This window comes from Hesperophylax consimilis, chromosome 7 (genome assembly GCF_061612785.1).
Source record: "Hesperophylax consimilis isolate HC1 chromosome 7, BYU_Hcon_1.0, whole genome shotgun sequence".
NCBI lineage: Eukaryota > Metazoa > Arthropoda > Insecta > Trichoptera > Limnephilidae > Hesperophylax > Hesperophylax consimilis.
In genome coordinates this window covers 40,000,612-40,019,303 of record NC_142842.1, presented here as the reverse complement: position 1 = coordinate 40,019,303, position 18,692 = coordinate 40,000,612, and the positions used below count along the sequence as shown (strand labels likewise).

The following is an 18,692-nucleotide window of genomic DNA, read 5'->3' as shown; positions in this document are numbered from 1 at the left end:
GATGTGATCTAAAGATTGCAATCTATTTCATCGCTGATTCCATTTTAATTATTATTTTTTTGATGAATTAATGTTTTTTTTTTTAAGACAAGATTTTATTTTATGCATAGCACAAAGGATAACAATTATTTTTATAAGCAATAATTGTTGGCGTCATGTATCTTTTATCAGGAGATTTTTCAATGTGGATGATTGTTTCAGGCGAACAATTATTGCTTATAAAAATGATTCCATTTTAATTTATTATTTTTATTTTCAGGAACCACACCTGGATTGGATGAAGCTTCAACGAATAAAAAACAATGTTAACTAGATAGTTCTATAAACAATTCAATTCTTAATTTTAAGTTTAGTGACTGTGGACTCAAATAAATACATATTAATATTATTGTAAAATGTGAAAAAAAATAATACTTTTAAAAACAAAGTCTTTTGTAAATACAATGTAATTTGGGGTTTTTACAATGCTGCTCTTGCTGAACGATCTACTCATAATATATAAGAATATTTAACTAAAAATAATAAAAAATCTGCAAGCTGAAAATACAAAAATTAATGTGGCGTGAATTTTGCTATACAAAATCCACTTGTAAATGAAAATATGATTTGACTGAATAGGTACATCATACATTTAATAAAAATTACGCACATATTTGGTCACCGTACGGTTTAAATAATGTAATTTTAGATAAAAATGTAACATGTGTTCTAATAAGATTGAAGCTTAACTAAAAAAAAAACTGATAGTTATTTTAAGATCAGCGCGAATTTATTTATTTAAATAAAATATTACAAAAACAAGAATATCCAATAATTCCATTTACTCTGGTCGTAAATGTCATTAATATTAATTTGATGTACAATCTGTAAATATTATATCTGTAAAATAGATAAATTTGCCATAGTTTAAGTAAAACTATATAAAATTAATCTATTTTTAATACTATGTTTAGTGCCTTTGTTTGCAACCGAATTTTTTTTTTACTGACACGCATAATTCTTGTGGGGGAATTAAATTAATTTAAAATTTATTTTATTTGATGTGTAACTTGATGTTCAGGGTTAATGATGTATTCAAATACAATTAGAAAGTCACTTTCTATTTATATATAAAGCTTATATTTGGAAAACTATACAAGTCCTTTAATAATTTATCTTTACAGGGGTTTATAAACTTTTTTTAATAAATGTTTTCTTGTGAATGCTTGTTTGCGTGGAAGGAATTTGCAATTACATAAATTAGTTGATCTTTGTGTGTAACTATTCTATCTTATAAGTAAAAATAATATCTATTTATTACTCTATATATAATTTTTGTGTCATTTCATTATAAAGCCATCACTTATAATGAATCTCGAACAACAAATTGATAGAATAATTAATCTTAATAATAAAGAGAACACAATTATTGAAGTATTTTGTGGTCAAATGACTATTGTTATATATCTCATCTAAGAAAATGAGTACATTTTTTTTTTCATCCATCTAAATGTAAAAGGAATTCGGACAAAAGTGTTTAAAATAAATACAATTATTTGACATAAATTTTATTCTTAGCAAAAATACATCAATCACATTTTATATTTTGGCAATATAATAATACAGTATACAAAAAATTGGCCTACGGCCTCGGTTTTATTTTGAATTATGTTTATAAAAACAAACAAACAATCACATTTTCAAACCAATCTGCAAGTTGCTTTTGGATATTACACTGTATCACTCAATAATCACATAACGTAAAATTATTTATTATTAGAGGTTAAATAAAATCATGCAATAAAATTATAGTTGAAAGGTCTGGTAAAATATCACACTGAAATGAGAAATAATAATGAAACATAAATAAACATAGATTAGACCTTAAATCTCGATTTAATCTCTAACAATTGGTTCTCATTCCAAAGATTAGTGAAATTGATTTTCCACAATAAAATAATACTAGAATGAATGAGATACACGCCTACTGCTTTATTTTAAGTAAATTGTAAAAAAAGAAGCAACATTTTGGATGTTGCTTCTTTTTTTTTTGACTTTGTTGCTTCAAGAAGCAAACAAAGTGTTGGATGACCGAAAACTTTATGATAAAAAATGTTATTTTTTATGAAATTTTCTCATTCTAAAATAAATGTTATGAAATTGAATTGATTTTTATTTTATAAAGATATGCACAGTAAACAGACTTGTAGTGGTATAGTTACATAAATATTAAGTGTATGTGGTATATAACTATGAAAACTACAAACATGTAACACATAATTTATTTTTTTGTTACACTTCACAAGAGTGTCCATGTCAAGGGACCTTAGGAAGTGATTTATTAATAAATGTTTTTTTTACTTTTTTTTAAACCACTTTATTTGATTTATATACGTTGACCAGTTTCAGTTTCACTCTACCTTCTTCAGGACAATGGAAATTAAAAAAACAACAAAAATTCGTTTTAAAAGTTTATCCTTCCATTGTCCTGAAGAAGGTTGAGTACAACCGAAACCGGTCAACATAAAGTGGTTAAAACTCAAATAAAGTGGTTTAAAACAAAGTAAAACGATTTTCATTTATGTAATGTCAAGCCACAAAGTGTTTGCTTTCTTCAATTATTTATTAAAATAAAAAATGGAAGGGGGCTCGTCGAAAAGATAACCATCGTAAAAGGTGCTATCATCAGCATAGCAGTGAATTGGTGCACATTCAACGAGATCAACAATAACAGCGCCAGTGACAGTACAGTTCCTTGTGGCACCCCTGCATCGATTTGATTTGAGAAGAAGAAGAGCTGTCAACAACGGTCTGAATCATTCTTCCCTTGAGAAAGTCTGCAATTCAACTATGCGTTGTTGGATGGATACCATACAATGGTAACTTTCTGACAAGCGCTCGGTGCCAGAAGCTATCTAAGATATAGAACCCAACGGCTTGAGTTTCTCCAAAACGCTCGCAAGTATCGCTTCCAAATATGCGTCACATACCTGAGCAGATTGCCATTTGACCGGTAATGACGAAATCCATAAAACAATTTAATTATTTTTAAAGAGAACTGCTCCAAATTGAACTTATGCTATCCGAATAATTCAAGTGAAGCAAAAAATTAAGAAGATTTTCTTTGCAGAAAAAAAGGTATTCATTTTCTATAATAAAATTAATGGTAACAGAATACCATAGACCAACTATGTACATACATAATAGCTAGAGATATAAATTTTGACACAATAAGGATCATACATTCTACTAATCTACAATGATTCAAATATTTTAGTACATAAAAACAGAGTTAGCGATTGCATAACCCCATTGAATATCTACATATTAAATTGTTCAGGAATGATAATTTAGGCCTTGAATACTGAACAAAATTAGATCTAAAAGTGAATTTCGTCTTCATCAACTGAAACAAAAATAATCTACATAATTTTACTTGCTGACTTCACACAGCAAAGGAAAAAATTATCATAGAGATACAAAAGAATAAATTTGTCATTAGATGTTGCAAATATGTAGGTGCATACATAATATTTTAAAATACTGCGACGCAAGCTAATATAAATTGGCAGTATGAATGTTTATGTGAATGATGTTTGGACATAATAGGTGGCATAATTCAATTTCATTCAGATTTCTTGTATCTACAGTTTTCTGTACGTACCTAACTTTAAATATTAACCAATCGTCTTGTAATAACATATTTTGTTATATTTTGTGACAAATACTGATATGACTAGCACTTTCATTGATAATTAAATACATTATATTTTCAAAATATGTACATCAAGTGACTTGAAGAGATGCATATCTTCAGAAAATATTGTTTTTATATATATATTTACATTTTGAAATATAAAAATAAAATCATGAAAAAGATAAAAAATAAATGCAAATAGGAGTCAGACTTTAAATGGTTTTTTTTTTTAATACAGTACGGGTCCTTAGTTATAATTAAATGGGATAAACATTTTCATTAATAAAATCTAGGGAACAACATTGGCATTACAGAAATTTTCTCAATTAATTATTATTTATTATGGTAAATTTTGGATAGGGCCTGACACGCTTATTACGAATAATTTTTAGAAAAAAACTTTATATTCGCCTTAATTACTATAAAAGAACACTTTTTGCATTTCGGGCGGCGGAAAATTATGCATTTTGATTTTCAATTGCATAAAACCAAAATTCACTTCGCGAATCGATGTGGCGACAACGCGACGCCATTAGGAACGCACTGTTATGTTGGTATCACTGATGCATTAACAAGAGCTAAATACGACCGTTGCTATCTTCGTGGGATGCCGAGGTTTGTGTAATATGGTTTGTGATACAAAGGAAAGTGCCCCTTAATAACGCCTGCTCGCGTCAAGGCAAGAAAAACATCCCAGTTTTCAACTAGTTTACCGGCTACGCTAGGTTTGTGTAACATGGTTTGTGATACAAATCAATGTATCAGGGATACCAACATAACAGTGACGTACCTAATGGCAGCTGATTGCCGCCGCATCGATTCGCGAAGTGAATTTTGGTTAACGCAATTGAAAATTTAAATTCATAATTTTCCGCCGCCCGAAATGCAAAAAGTGTTCTTTTATAGTAATTAAGGCGAATATAAAGTTTTTTTCTAAAAAATATTCGTAATAAGCGTGTCAGGCCCTATCCAAAAATTACCTTTATTATTAACTAGTAATTCTGTGAACAGTAGACTTCATTCTGACCGAATTGACCAGCCACGGAACACACAAACAAATTTATAGACAGACAAAATGCAATTGTCGAATTAATGAGATTTTCTTAATAAATAATATTGTAATTGATGATAAAACGAATTTTAGATTAAATTTACCTGAGGAAATAAATTATCGGCATGCCTGCAAAAGTTAAAAAAAGGTTTTGGATTCTTTTGTAAGAATTATGTGTATTTACCATTGATTTATTATATTTCTATGATATTCACCAAGTTATTATCAGTATCACAACAACCTGAATAAAACATTTCATCGTCAACGCAAAAATACTTTGCATTTGTCAAAAACGGAGCTAAAAACAGATTGTTTTTTTAAATATTAAAAATACGTTTTTTGGTTTTGGATGCAAAAATGTTATGTAAAAGCGTATTTGTGATGTTTTAAAATTAAATCTGTAACTGTTAATAATCAGTTGTTATCTCCTCCTTAACAATTAAGTTTTTGACAGATGGGATGTGTTTTCCAACGATAACGATTTGCTTCTTGTGGATTCATAAAATGAGTTGACCCTATAAGGGAAAGCAGACATCAATTATCTACCAACTATAAAGTAACAAATTTGCATATGAACCATGTACATAATATAAGTGGTATTTTTGCAAAACTGACTAATTAAAATTTTTATCAAATTTGACCTGCGAATTCAATATATTTCTATGCAATGTTTTTGAAATACAATGTCGCAAAAGCTACATATTCCCACAGGAAATAACTTTCAAAATGACTGTTTTGCGAACACATCTTATTCCATCCAATGTTACAACAATTGGCTGCAATTAGTTGGTTGGTTGTTGGATTCCAAGATTGTCTTGCAAAATAAACAGAAATTGTAAACATCTTATAACTTTTAAATATATTTGTTTATATTTTATGATTCAAACAGAATATTATTAAAGTAATCTATTTACTAGCAAAAACATAGATCTACAATCACATATTTAACAACTCTTTTTTGCATTTTCCCAACAAAACATTTCAGTTGAATAAGTCAGTTATGCAAAAAATACCTCTCAAATGTACTTTTACGAGTTGAGTTGAGCTGAGTAAACTATTTAGGAACGTGGTAAATAAAAATACATAATACAAAATGCAATAAGGAACTGTAACAGGAAAAGTATGTTGAATTAAACAGTATGTGAATTGCAGGCAATTAACATTTAAATTACAGACAAAACATCTGTTGGTATTCTTACAATAATAGACGCTATTTAGAATATTTTGTTTTGATAAAAATGTTTGAGATATGAAGGTTGTCACTAAACCAACAAAAATTATTACGGCATAATAAGCAATGTTTGTGTGGGTATATATTACATTAATAAATAAGAAATATTTTTTATATAAATAACTGCATTGAATTCAATGAGTGTTCTTTGAAAGGTTGGATCGATTACGGAAATTGCATTGCTGTTATTATGTAGCTGGTAGCAGATATATTATACTGAGATTCTAGATTTTCAGGTCAGAGCAATTTAACGATCCTATTATCCTATATGAGGTAGTGAGAACTCTCAAATGGTGGCATCATTAAATTTGCGCAGTTTTTCAGTCAAATTTATAGGTCAGTGGAACTATTTTCAGGTGGCAATAATATTTATAACATGAGCTATGGAGCTTTAAAATATTGATTTAACTGTCCCAAAAAAACTAAAATTTCTTACCATTAATAAATTAATAACATCATTGACCCCATAACAAATTATTTTACGCAATTTTGGAAGATAACTTCTTTAATCTGTGGCTTGCTTCTAAATAACAGTTTTTTAAAATTCACAAGGCCTATGCAGAATCTCTAGTCTTTTTGGCAAGTTTTAATTTTAAGAAAAGTGATTTTCTAGAATAACATTGGCCCCCCGAAAATCGAAAAATATGCAGAAATTGACATTGGTTCTTTTAAAATTAGAATCAAAGATATCCTAATTTTGAGGCGAAATTGCAAAAAAATACACATATATCGAAAAACTGACATTGGCCCTTTTACAAGCAAGCTACAGAAATATGAGTCAAAATATTTTTCATACAGGAAGCCCGGGGGTAAAGTGCGCTAACTTCGGGGAATGATTCTACATTTTAAAAGTAAAAAAAATTGTTTTTATTTTTTCCAAATTCTAATGTTTTGGTAGTTTTTAGGTAAAAAAAGATGAATTGTTTGTATTGTGAAATAAATATGTAAAAATATTTTTGTATGGGAAAATGAATATTGGAATTTTGACAAAAGTTGTTCGTCTTTTTTACTTCTATTATCATTTGAATCACCTCCGGAAGTTAGCGCACTTTACCCCCGGACACCCTGTAATTTCTAAGGATGAATGTATGTAATTGAGCTCCATTAAACCTAAATGAGCCAACTTACAATGAAACTCCCTGTATAGAAAGTTCAAGATATAAAATTGTTACTTCATACTAATTACTTAAAACAAAGAGTAATACTAATATGGTTGTATTGACGCATAATACTTCGGTAATTCGTAAATATATACAAAGCTGAAATTAATAAATTAAACAGAAAAGGCAATAAAATTTTGATGTAACTATCCACAACATTTAGGCCTTCAATATCAATTTCAAATTTAAACTCACAACATTCATTGACTAAAAAAATATATTTTTAACAACTAAATTGAGATCATCAGATCCACAGATTTACAGAACATAAAAATAAACATTTAGGGCCTGTTTCACAAACTACATATTTGCTTCTGATCAGCGAATCATTGTCACGCCGTAAATATCTGTTAACACAATGTTTGAGGGGGCTTTTTTTATCAATCCACTCCGTAAAGCGGAAATTTTTTCTGATTCGCTTGCAATATTACGTTTCACAGTGATAGATATTTTGTATGAAATTCGTAATATTTTTTTAATAAAAATAATTTGTAACAGCAGAGTGATGACAGAAACGTCAATGGCGAATGTCTTGAACCAAAGAATATCGCTACAGCGCTGAAGAAATGTAAAGATAAAAACAATATGTTACTGCTATGTGCATGTTGACCACAGTCTGACACCCGGCCCAAAATTGAATTGCATAGCACATTATTCAACGGGACTCTCTTGGAACATCTTGGACTTGGACCGCAGTGGGAGGGATGGATTCATATGCCCGATACTCCTGCTCAAATGGATCCCCAGATTCCTACCCTCCCCTAATACCTTTTTCCTTCCCAGAAAAAAAAATTAACTCATTGTTTGCAAAACAGGCCCTTAGAAAAATAACATATTAAAGCTACTATATATCAAGCAACATAGATGAAGACCTCAGTCAATGATGGTGTAAGAGTACAACTTGTATTTTCCAATGTAAGGTTTGAGTTCCTCCTTTTTGTACGGCTTCACAGCGATGCAAGTGGGCATGTTCTCCGGTTGCTCCATCCATATGGTGTGCTTGATCTCATGTTCATCCAGTATCTTGGCAACCTTCATTAAACCTTCTTCGTTAGGCACCTATAAACATTTTGGAAAGAATGGAAACAAATAAATAGAAAATTTCTGTTAACCCTTCAGGCTAATTAGTTTGCTTTTGGGAACAGCTCATAAGGTCGCATAGGAATTGTTGTGTCTCCCTTATGGCCGAATTACACCTGCCGAGTGCTCAAACAAAACGAGTGACACGGGCGAGCAACCTATTGGAGAGTAGAAGTATGTAGAAGAGACAGTAAGCGAGTCAGTTCATTGAGATTAGTTTGAAGTGCTGTGGGTATTACTCCGCTGTGGATGCTGCTAGAGCGAAGGATTTATTCACTGTTAAACAAGTTATGTAATTTATACAAGTTAAATACGGTACACAAAGAATATTAAATGGCAAATCTTGTTAATCAATGCCGGTTATAATTGAGAATTATTAAATCACTGAGTTCGTACTCAAAGTGATGCTCGGAGAGAAGAGGAGTCGCGTCGTACTGTCTACGATCTGAACCTGCTTTGTCATCTGAATGTGAAGATCGCAGTTCTTCCAATATTCCTCCATGGCGATGCTTGATGACGTGCTGGCGGAGGCTTCATAACGAGAGTGGCCGTAGACGTGAGTCGATCTCGGAAGGCCATCACGGTGAAGGCCAGAGATGCGTAGTAGATTGAGGCCGTAGAAACATGTTGGTGTTAGAGGATGATGCGCGGTGCGGCTGAGAGCAAATGAGTATTAGACTAGGCCGACTGGCCAGCTGGCGCGCACACATTAATATAAGAGCTCTCGCTGTGCGGTGGCATACAGAACATTCCAGAATAGTCCAAGCTGTCGAAGGGCGGCATGTTATCTCCACACATCTAGAAGATTCCAGTCGTAGTGATTCGATGATAACGTAACTTCTAGTAGTCGGTCGGTAATTCACCGCGCAGATGCATGGTTGCCACAAAGCTGCGAGTCTGCAGCAGGGCTGCCACAGTACAGTTAACAGGGTTTCGCGATGGAGGTTAAAGAAAAAATTTAAGAGAGTTTTACAACAACAAACATCACACAATTTTGTTAATTTTTAATTTTTTTCTTTTACTGACTGAATTGGCTGATCGCACTGACCGAGTTGTATATACAGATGGAAGGGGTATTTACTCGACCGAGTCTTGCTTCAATCCACTGTCTCGTCTGAATCACTTGCCCGCTACTAGGCCGAGCATTGACTTTACTGATCACATCAGCCTAGCACTCGGCAGGAATAATTCAGGAATTACTGTCATGGTGAGAAATATGATCTAAACCAAGGCTGCCCAACCTTTTTAACAGTTGGGCGAAATTGACGATTTTGAATCACTGGCGGGCCACTGAATACCTGACGGTTCCTATTTCGGGGGGGGGGGGGGGGGGTTGTTAGAGAATTTCTATAAAACACAATTCCCCACAAAAAAAATTCAAAATGAGTGCTCCCCACAAAATATAATAGAAATCCATGGGGGGGGGGAGGGTTGTTGCGGAACTTCGCTGAGAAAAAATTCACCCAAAAACATCATATGTGATTCCCCACAACAATTTTTCGAATTCCATGGGGGGGGTGGCTACAAGATTCCATTTCGGACGCAAAAAATATTGTATCAAAAACCGGTGTATTTTTGTTTAAAAAGTAAGTTCAACAGGTTAGATTTTTTCGTCGCTGATTCTCGTTCTGAGTAGCCTAAATAGCGATAAATCGCCTTCGTTGGCAACACTGGTGACCGCGCGCAAGCTGCATTGTTTGTTTTACCGCGGGCCCGCGACACTTTTTCAAATTAGCGGATTGGCGGGTTTTTTGAAAATGGTTCACGCGGGCCACTTATAATTCGTTCTAAACAACTAAACAGTGTTAAAAAGAGAAAACACCAAGCTTTTTATAAAACTCTAAAAGTTAACCTCAGAAGAATTAAAATGTTCACTCATATGAAACCAAAATTTTTCTCATATTTCGGACCGAAATATGAGAAAAATTTATGAAACTTTGTGAATTTTTTACCAATTATTTTAACAAAAAGTGAGGTAACAGTGTTTATAATACATGTAATGAAATATGTGTTTTCGTTTCGTTAGCCATTTTTTATGTTTGTATTCAATATTTAAATATTTCAAAATGATATGTTTATTTTTAATAATAAAATTTCAATACAATTATACAATTCGGAAAAATTCCATTTATTTCGATTTTATTGCAAAGCGGAAATACACACAAATTCTGTCAGAATATGCTAGAGGCCTGAGGGGTTAAGATAGAAGAACTTAAGTCAATAATGAGATACGACATTTGAATTAGAAAGAGAAGTCATCACTAAAATGGCGGTAGACACAATATTACAGGAGAGCTTGAAGCAAAAAATGACAAAATTATGTGAGTCAGAAGCCTCGATAATATACATGACATAAAAAGGGTTATTATTTTTATCTAACCGCCAACCTTTTTGATACAGTTTATGGAAATTACTCTTCATTTCGACAATTACGACAAGAAACAACTATTTACATGCACAAAATAGGTTCATAGTTTGGGTTAGTTCAGTAATTTATGCAAATTTAGATTGAAACGACACATTCAAAAACATTAAACCAAAATTTAAAAAATCCAAAATGGATCGTTTTATAAGAGAAATTTTGAACTTTGAATAAAAATAAAATTTTAATGCATCTTTTATCATCTCTCCCGATGTAAAGAGTTCCTTCTTGCAGTAATTAAATTGAAAGGAAGTGTAATTTATATAATCCTGGCCTATTAAGAGTGTGGCAGTTAGGTAAATATTTATCAAAAGAATAAAACAATGGAGCAAAAATCATTTTAATGACACTATTATTATTAAATAGTAACACTACCTTAGGTCCATCATAAAGAGCATAGTACTGAAAAAATAAATATTAGTCAATAATGTACGTTAATTAGAGCAGAAAGGTGGTAAATACTATCATTATCAGTATCGCCCTGGTTTTAACACAATTTAAAATTAAAACATTACTTGAAACCCTGGTTCATCGGGTGAGGTCTTTGTGGGACCATTTGACCTCTCCAACTGGTCACTCGACTCATCGCCTTGGCTGGGATATATTCATATGTCCATCACTACTGAACACACTGATCCCTAGATTCTTACCTAACCTTCTTACCTTTTACGTTCCCTGAACTTCCTCTCCTTAAAAAAGACCCACAACACAGCATCCCAAAAGATGACATAGGCCCTGAGGGAAATTTGTTTTCCTCTGGGCCTCGTGTCAGGTTAGTTAAAAAAAAATGATAACATTTGACTTAGCCGTGTTTAGTGACCTGTGCATAACCTTCTGCTTCCCATCTCCTTTCTCTCCCACTTCGTTCACCCTCAGGATATAACCTAATGGAGAATGCTGTAGTCCCACTGGCACCAGACAGTTGGTACTGTTTTGTGGTTCATATTCACAATTCAAATAAGCCTTTGCTTTTATTTCAATGCCTTTGGTGCAGGGGTTTGTACAGAAATATTAACCCAGAGAATCGCCAGTTTACAGAAAAATTGAGCTCGATTTCTTGTAATATTAACAACAAATCGAATACTTACGTCGATAACTATCTTGGTCATATTATCCAAATCCGCCAAATATTCGATGACCTGAGGATCGTCTTTGAATAGCTGTAAGCACGCAGTTGTAGCGTGACAGGTATGGGAGACAAAAGCACCCATGGGGTACTGCATCTCCTTCAGAATATCGTGGCGAACGATAACATATTGCACAAGCTTAGACATTTTAAGCTACTATCGCGTAAATCGTTCCAAAAAATCACGTTTACCGATATGAAAATGAGAAAAATACACGCAGTGGTCGATTACTTTTGTTGATGTTGTTATATTTCGTAAAGAGTTTAGAATGAATTGCAAAAAATGCTGCAGGCGAAAACGTCCCCGCCGCAGTAATCTTATTTTTACGCTGTTGACATAAACAATTAGCTGTTGAGATCTGTCACTTTTGCTGTCAATACAATATATTCATAGAGAAAAACAATTTCATAGAAGAAGAATCATAGATATATGATGTCGGAATAGCGTTGTCTTTATTTGACTGTTGCTTTGGCTCTGTATAGATTGACATTCATCAAAAATATAATAGTAAAAATAAATTTTTAGTTTTTTGGGTCTCCCAAAATAAAATCTATGAACGTGATCAGCGAAATCACCAGTCACCAGTCTTGAAAACCCTAAGATTTTTTTTAAACTGGCCCATGGAAGTCGAGACGTTTTTTATTGTTAAGATTGCCCGCTTTTGAACTGTAAAAAAGTTTTCGTGCTTTTTCTTTCGTGCTGTTTCAGGCACAACCACATCTTCTCAAAAGACCCTCCACACGGCATCCCCAAAGATGACATAGGTCCTGAGATAAATTATTTTCCTCACGGCCTCTTGTATGGTGTTAATGTAAAATACTTGTATATTTATCTATGTTAAAATTGGACTTATTTCAGAATAATTATATTGTATCATAAATAAATTGTAATATTCCGTATAGCTGTGATGAAAATAGTTTGGGATATTTCGGTATGGGGAGAGGAAGAAAATGGGGAAGAGGAAGGTAGGGAAGTACCTAGCTATCTCACACAATATGGCTAAAGCCATTTTAAGCCATGTTTCGATTCCTACTCGTGTTATTTCACGATTTTCACCTTTCCTTTTGTGCTACTCTTTGTATGATTAAAATTATTCTTAACCCATTGGCCTCCGAATTGTTTGGCTAAAAAATTGTCCTTCACATCCGAATTAATTTTGTACCAGGTGTACTAAATCTTACATAACTTTAAAACTAAAAATGAAAACGAAACAATCTTTTTTAATTTACTTGTGCATTGAATCAAGGTATGTAAAAAATATATGCATTGTTTAAAAAAAAAATAATATGATTAAATGAGGATATGAAAATTTTTTTTTTTCAAAAACCAATTTTTTTTCTTCATTTTTTATAATTGGATTAAGAAAAGTTGTACATTAATCATACTAATTACCATAATATATATTTTTTGCCATTTGGGCTCTTGTTAGCAGCCCACCATGCGTTTTACGAACAAGCTTGTCAATTCCTGAACCACACGCCATTTTGAAAAACTTCAATGAAGCTGAAATATAACAAAATTTCAATCGTAAATATCAGGAAAACATTGTACCAACGGAGTCCGGCCGATTACTACGAAATAAATGCTTAATTATCTACAGAGCAATTGGCATTTAAAATTTTAAACACAGATGTCAATAATGTATCTCTTTTTCGTTTTTAAGCCGACAGACATCAGACCCAGTTTGATTTTAAGACACATCGCCGTACACACGCCGGGACGGCGTCGTTTGAGGCCAATGGGTTAACCGTATCTTTTTCTGCTTTTAATTTTCGTTTGAGAGTCACTAATATTGTCCTCAATGAGTAAATATTACAATTTGAGGTTTGGCACATTGAGTTATTTCAAAAATAATTCAAAATTATTCTTATAAAATATATTGCAAAAATTATTAAATTTATTGTAAAAAAAAATATGCATTTTATTAGGTTCTTACCTTTACTCTGCTAGAATGGCAAATTGAGCGATTAGCTTGGATTATCAAGCTTTAGCTCCTATAAGATGGGAACAAATCTTTAATACTCATTTCAATGACAAATATTTGTAACAACTTGAATGCCACCTTGAAAATGATAAAACTAACACTAAATAATTCCATACAACATTGAAACAGATTAGCCTTATCACGGTGATCAAACTACAAAGAAAACATTGGTTTTAATTAGAAATTTATTTAACATATTATTTACATACTTATTCAAGCGTGAAGGAGTACAATCTTAATTTTCCTAGTGACTTCTTGACTTCTTCTTTTCTGTATGGTTTGACGGCAATGCAGGTGGGGATATTTTCTGGCTGCTCCATCCACACTTTATGTAAGAATCCGTTATCTTCCAGAGATTTGGCTACTTTCATCAATGCGGCTTCGTTAGGAACCTAGAATCGTAAAATTGTTAAACATCAGAAAGACAGAATTTACTTTCTAATGACTCATCTATTAACAAACTATCACTTGATTTCGCTGCAGAGGAAGTGTCCCTATTTTCTGTATATTTATACCCAGAAAATATTGATGATTATAGTGAAAATATTGATATTAAAGAAAACTTTACTGTACAAAAACAAACTTTACTTTGTAATGAAAAAACATATTTGAGATTAACTCCAGGACAATAAAACATCCCGCACAGTATACTCTTTGATAAGCCTTCCCCGCAGAGTTTTGGCGGCCGGTCGGAAATAGCCGACGAGTCACGAGACTGAATGAAGCACCATTCCGTGCAAGAGCGTCTTGCCACACTTGAGTCGGTTTTACCCTAACATGCGTGGTGCATCTTAGGAGCGCCAACAGATGTTTCACGTCAAAAAGGTTTGGCAGCATTTCTTGCTACATTCATATCCAAACCACATCTCACACCATAATTTTTTGCTACACTTTTTTTTATAATAAGGAAGTTGAGTCCATTTTTTTATTTTTTTTTATCAATGTTCGCATTCAAACTTAAATACTGGTATTTTTTTTTTTTTTTTAAAGTTTGTTTTCATAATTAAATTAATTCTCAAAGTTTAAATTTTATTAAGCCCGCCAAAACGAGCGGAATCCGAGCGGTAACAGGCGGGGTGTGGTGTGACGTCATTGGAACTGTGAAAACCACGTAGCTTAAGCATTTTGTATGGAAAAAATTTTAATTCTTCAACAAGGAATTCCAGTAATTTTTTTACCAATGTTAACCGTCTATTAGAATTGATGTTATTAAAAAAAAAAAAAAATTGATTAAGATTTCATAGTTAAATTAATATTTTAAGTTAGAATATTTGCTTTTCCCGCCTGGTACGGTACTTGTACGGTATTCCCGTCGCTACTTGTTGACGTTCCACGCGCGAATTCAGGACCACCGCGCAGAAAAGTAGAGACCAAAAGTAAAATAACGGTTTACAGCCCAGTTCACTGAGAGACTTTTCTGAGCGGCCGGCGGCCTGAAGTGTATCACATGCTATGTGACATGTATAATAATAAAAACTTCTAAGTTATGCAATAAACAACATATTATTATAAAGCACTATACGAATATGTATCTTTAGAAATCCATTTCATATAATAATAATAACAAATACGTACATATATTTGACAAACCCAAATAAACCTTTGGCCTATACACCTCTCTCATCTAAACCGACCATCTCTCATGTAATAGAAAGAGATGCACCATAGGTGTTCCGTTGTACGTACAAGTCACGACACATGTGACGACAGAATTCTTTCGACCAATCGTGGAGCGTATACAGTCTATTGCTATTGAATGCTTTTTCAAGAACGTTTAACTAATTCTAAGAATAATAATATAGAAATATATTTATATATTTAGAATCGATATTTTTTGATCTACATGAACATCTTTTTTATAAGTCAAAATATTTTACACTCAACTTCCTTATTATTTTAATTTTAAAAAGAAAGACAAGCGTTCCCGGGTTACGAATTACCTGACAATATTTGAAAATCTGCTACTACCACCACAGTAAACGGAAAATGTTGGTTGTGTTGTGATGGAGGACTTAGCCAGCCGAGGAATTGAACACACTACGCCTGGGTGGGACCCAAACATGATGCCAACTCAGCCACTGACCGGTCATAATCGTTCTGACTCTAGACATGATCCAACTCGATTATTTTTATTATAAATTTGATAGGGTCATGTATACTTGGGGTATTTCGTGTCTCTACTTATTCTTCATAATTTTGTATGTCACATATTATCCTTCTTAGACCCCTTTCTCCACACATCAGTTTTTCACCACAACCCTTGGATGTTTATATGATTTGAGGTGGTTAAGGACACAATTATTTAAAAGTCGATCATACAAATCGATTATACATTCCATAAAATAAAATCAATTTTGGAAAGAAAAGACAACGACACTATGCACAATCTGCGGAACTACATACAACCCCCAAAGAAATGACTCTAATATTTTCGTATAATAGAACTTATTAAAGTTATAAGTGTATAACTTTCGGCTACCGAATAACTCATCGAAATGACAATTCAACATACCTATCTATAAAAGGTTTTATAAAGTGATGAAACGAAAACTAGGTTAAATAGTTGAGTATGTAACCTATTTAACCTAGGTTAAATAGTTGAGTATGTAACCTATTTAACCTAGTTTTTGTTTCATCACTTTTGATGACTTTATATCACCTTTGAAAGGTGTGTTGAATTGTCATTTTGAGGGGTTATTATGGAACCGTAACTTCCATACTTACATCAAGTACAACTTTAGTCATATTATCCAAGTCAGCCAAGTATTCCCGAGTTTGAGGGTCTTCTTTATAGAGTTCCAAGCAGGCAGTAGCAGCGTGACAAGCCTGTGCCATAAAGGCTCCCATCGGCCACTTCAGTTCTTTCAGGAGATCGTGCCGAACGATGACATATTGTACAAGTTTAGACGCCATAGTACAGTTTAAGTACCTTTTAGCTATTCTATTCTAATGTCTATTCGCCAGGCAAGTGTGAAATAAGCTAATAGAATACGTAATACTATATCCTTGCATTGAGTAAAGTTTAATAAATATTACAACTAATAACTAAATATCCAACGAAAATTTCTTAACCTAGAGAAAGTTTTATTTCTCTACTGTCGTACTGACAGTTCTGACCATAGATATACCATATGGCATATACCACTCTCGTTCTAACTAGTGATGTCCATGATCGAAATATCAAAAGAATCGATTTAATCACATTTGTCATTTTTCCGTGAAATACTTCTTCAATGGAAGATAATATTTCATAATGATGTAAATATTTCATCTCCACGGACCTAAAATCCTGGACACTAAATCAATTCCGAACTAATATTGGTAATTATTTACCTACGACTACCGTTTGAGAAAATATTCCGTACATGTTAGGTAAGGTTGGATTAGGTAGAATTAAATCACAAACCAGTCTATACAAACCTAGCGTAGCCCACAAACTACTTGAAAACTGGGATATAACTCTAAAGGGGACGCGAGCAGGCGTTATTAAAGGGGCAACTTTTGTAGTAGTAAAAACGGTAGTCGTAGGTAAATATTTACCCTAATATTTAATACCCAACATTCCAACATTTGACAGTTAGCAAAAAATAATTGCGTAATCAAAATGCATATTCAAATTTAATTAGGTACTATGTAATGCTGCGTATACATTTGCAACCCAAAACTCGAGCCGAGTCTCAAATTATGGGAAAGGAACGAAGCAACTCCAAGTGGCGTTTCGCCCCATGTTGCTTTCTCATAATTTAAGGCTCGGCTCGCGTTCCGGTTCGCAAATGTATACGCAGTATAACGGATGTACCCACGTGTATAATATCTCGTTTGTCAAGCAATCCGAGATATTTTTGACGTTTATCTGAGTTTTCGAATGAATTCTGACCAATAACGTAACTGCTTTGATATCGATTAATTCTGACCAATGGTGTAACTACACTGAAATTTAATCATTCTGTCAAAATTGATTTCTCGTTCGATGACGTTTCAAAACGATTGTTTCGAACTTTGGTTTCGAATGGTTTTTGACAGAATCAATTTCACGTGATTTTTGACAGAAACGATAATGAATCGAAATATTTCGATGATCAAAAAGATCGAGTAAATCATCGATGAATCGTCGATTATGCCATTGCGGTTATTTCCATAGACAAAACTCATAATAGTGGACGAAATGGTGAAATCCTTTTCGAATTAATCGATTTCTCGACGATATATTTTAATTTAAAAAAACGTTCAAAAGTAAGTTTCTAAAAGTTTAAAGTGAATTTTTTTTTAAACATTTCAATTCATTCGAATGAGTTAATTGTTTTTTGAAACGTAAAGCTCAAATAAAATAATCGGTAAGTAAAAAAAACTCATTCATTCGAATGGGTTAACTAATATTGAAATTTACCGAATTATAAACCCGGCAAATTAATTATTTTACATATAGAAAAAAAATAATCAACTCATTTTTATTACTAATAAAAAGCTTTTGTCATCATCGTTCGTTATATACTTATTAAATAGATATCAGTGTTATATTTGTATCCGAACGATCAAAGCGAAATATAATCAGATTACTGGAATGTTTTGGGGTAGGAGGTTTATTGTTTACTACTAATAAATAATGTCCATCCTGAACATTTTCTAATTCTGCACATCTCTAGCAGTGGTACTTACTCAATCCATGCAGTTCGTAGATAATGTTAGTAGGTAATCGAACCTAAAAATTATAGATGCCTTCTACCAAGCTTTTAAAAACCTTATAGAGATGGGAGTAGTATACATGGAAAGTATTACAAAATTCATAAATTTAAATTTTAAATTTAATGAAGGTATTTTGTCTGTACCTACCCGAATGGAGAAAAGTAGTTTTATAAACCACTCTCATAAGCCTAAAAGCCGATGCGGACTGGATTTGCGGGCAACCAGGTATTTCCAGGTTCGGTTGGCCAAAATATGCATTGTTTTACTAATGTTTCATT

General features: G+C 32.7%; 3 protein-coding genes across 3 annotated transcripts in view; 1 reads left to right on the top strand and 2 right to left on the bottom strand.

Moving 5' to 3' along the window:
* LOC149422763 (uncharacterized) overlaps positions 1–895 on the top strand; it is a 138,379-nt gene extending 137,484 nt beyond the window's left edge. Inside the window, exon 28 of the mRNA XM_089634002.1 lies at positions 260–895. The gene's annotated coding sequence lies outside the window, so the exon portion shown is untranslated. The remainder of the gene's footprint in view (positions 1–259) is intronic.
* A 301-nt stretch (positions 896–1,196) lies between these two features.
* On the bottom strand, positions 1,197–12,099 carry LOC149422762 (putative peptidyl-tRNA hydrolase PTRHD1). Its single transcript, XM_089633948.1, has 2 exons — positions 11,709–12,099; positions 1,197–8,177 (listed from the first exon to the last, which is right to left on the bottom strand). Exons 1-2 carry the CDS (start codon positions 11,892–11,894, stop codon positions 7,992–7,994), a joined length of 372 nt encoding a protein of 123 aa, XP_089490074.1. The 5' UTR covers positions 11,895–12,099; the 3' UTR covers positions 1,197–7,991.
* Positions 12,100–13,198: 1,099 nt separating this feature from the next.
* LOC149422761 (putative peptidyl-tRNA hydrolase PTRHD1) lies at positions 13,199–16,835 on the bottom strand. The gene is made up of 3 exons (XM_089633946.1): positions 16,456–16,835; positions 13,941–14,123; positions 13,199–13,250 (listed from the first exon to the last, which is right to left on the bottom strand). The coding sequence occupies exons 1-2, from the start codon at positions 16,642–16,644 to the stop codon at positions 13,941–13,943; spliced, it is 372 nt and encodes a 123-aa protein (XP_089490072.1). The 5' UTR covers positions 16,645–16,835; the 3' UTR covers positions 13,199–13,250.
* Between the last annotated feature and the right edge of the window lie 1,857 nt (positions 16,836–18,692).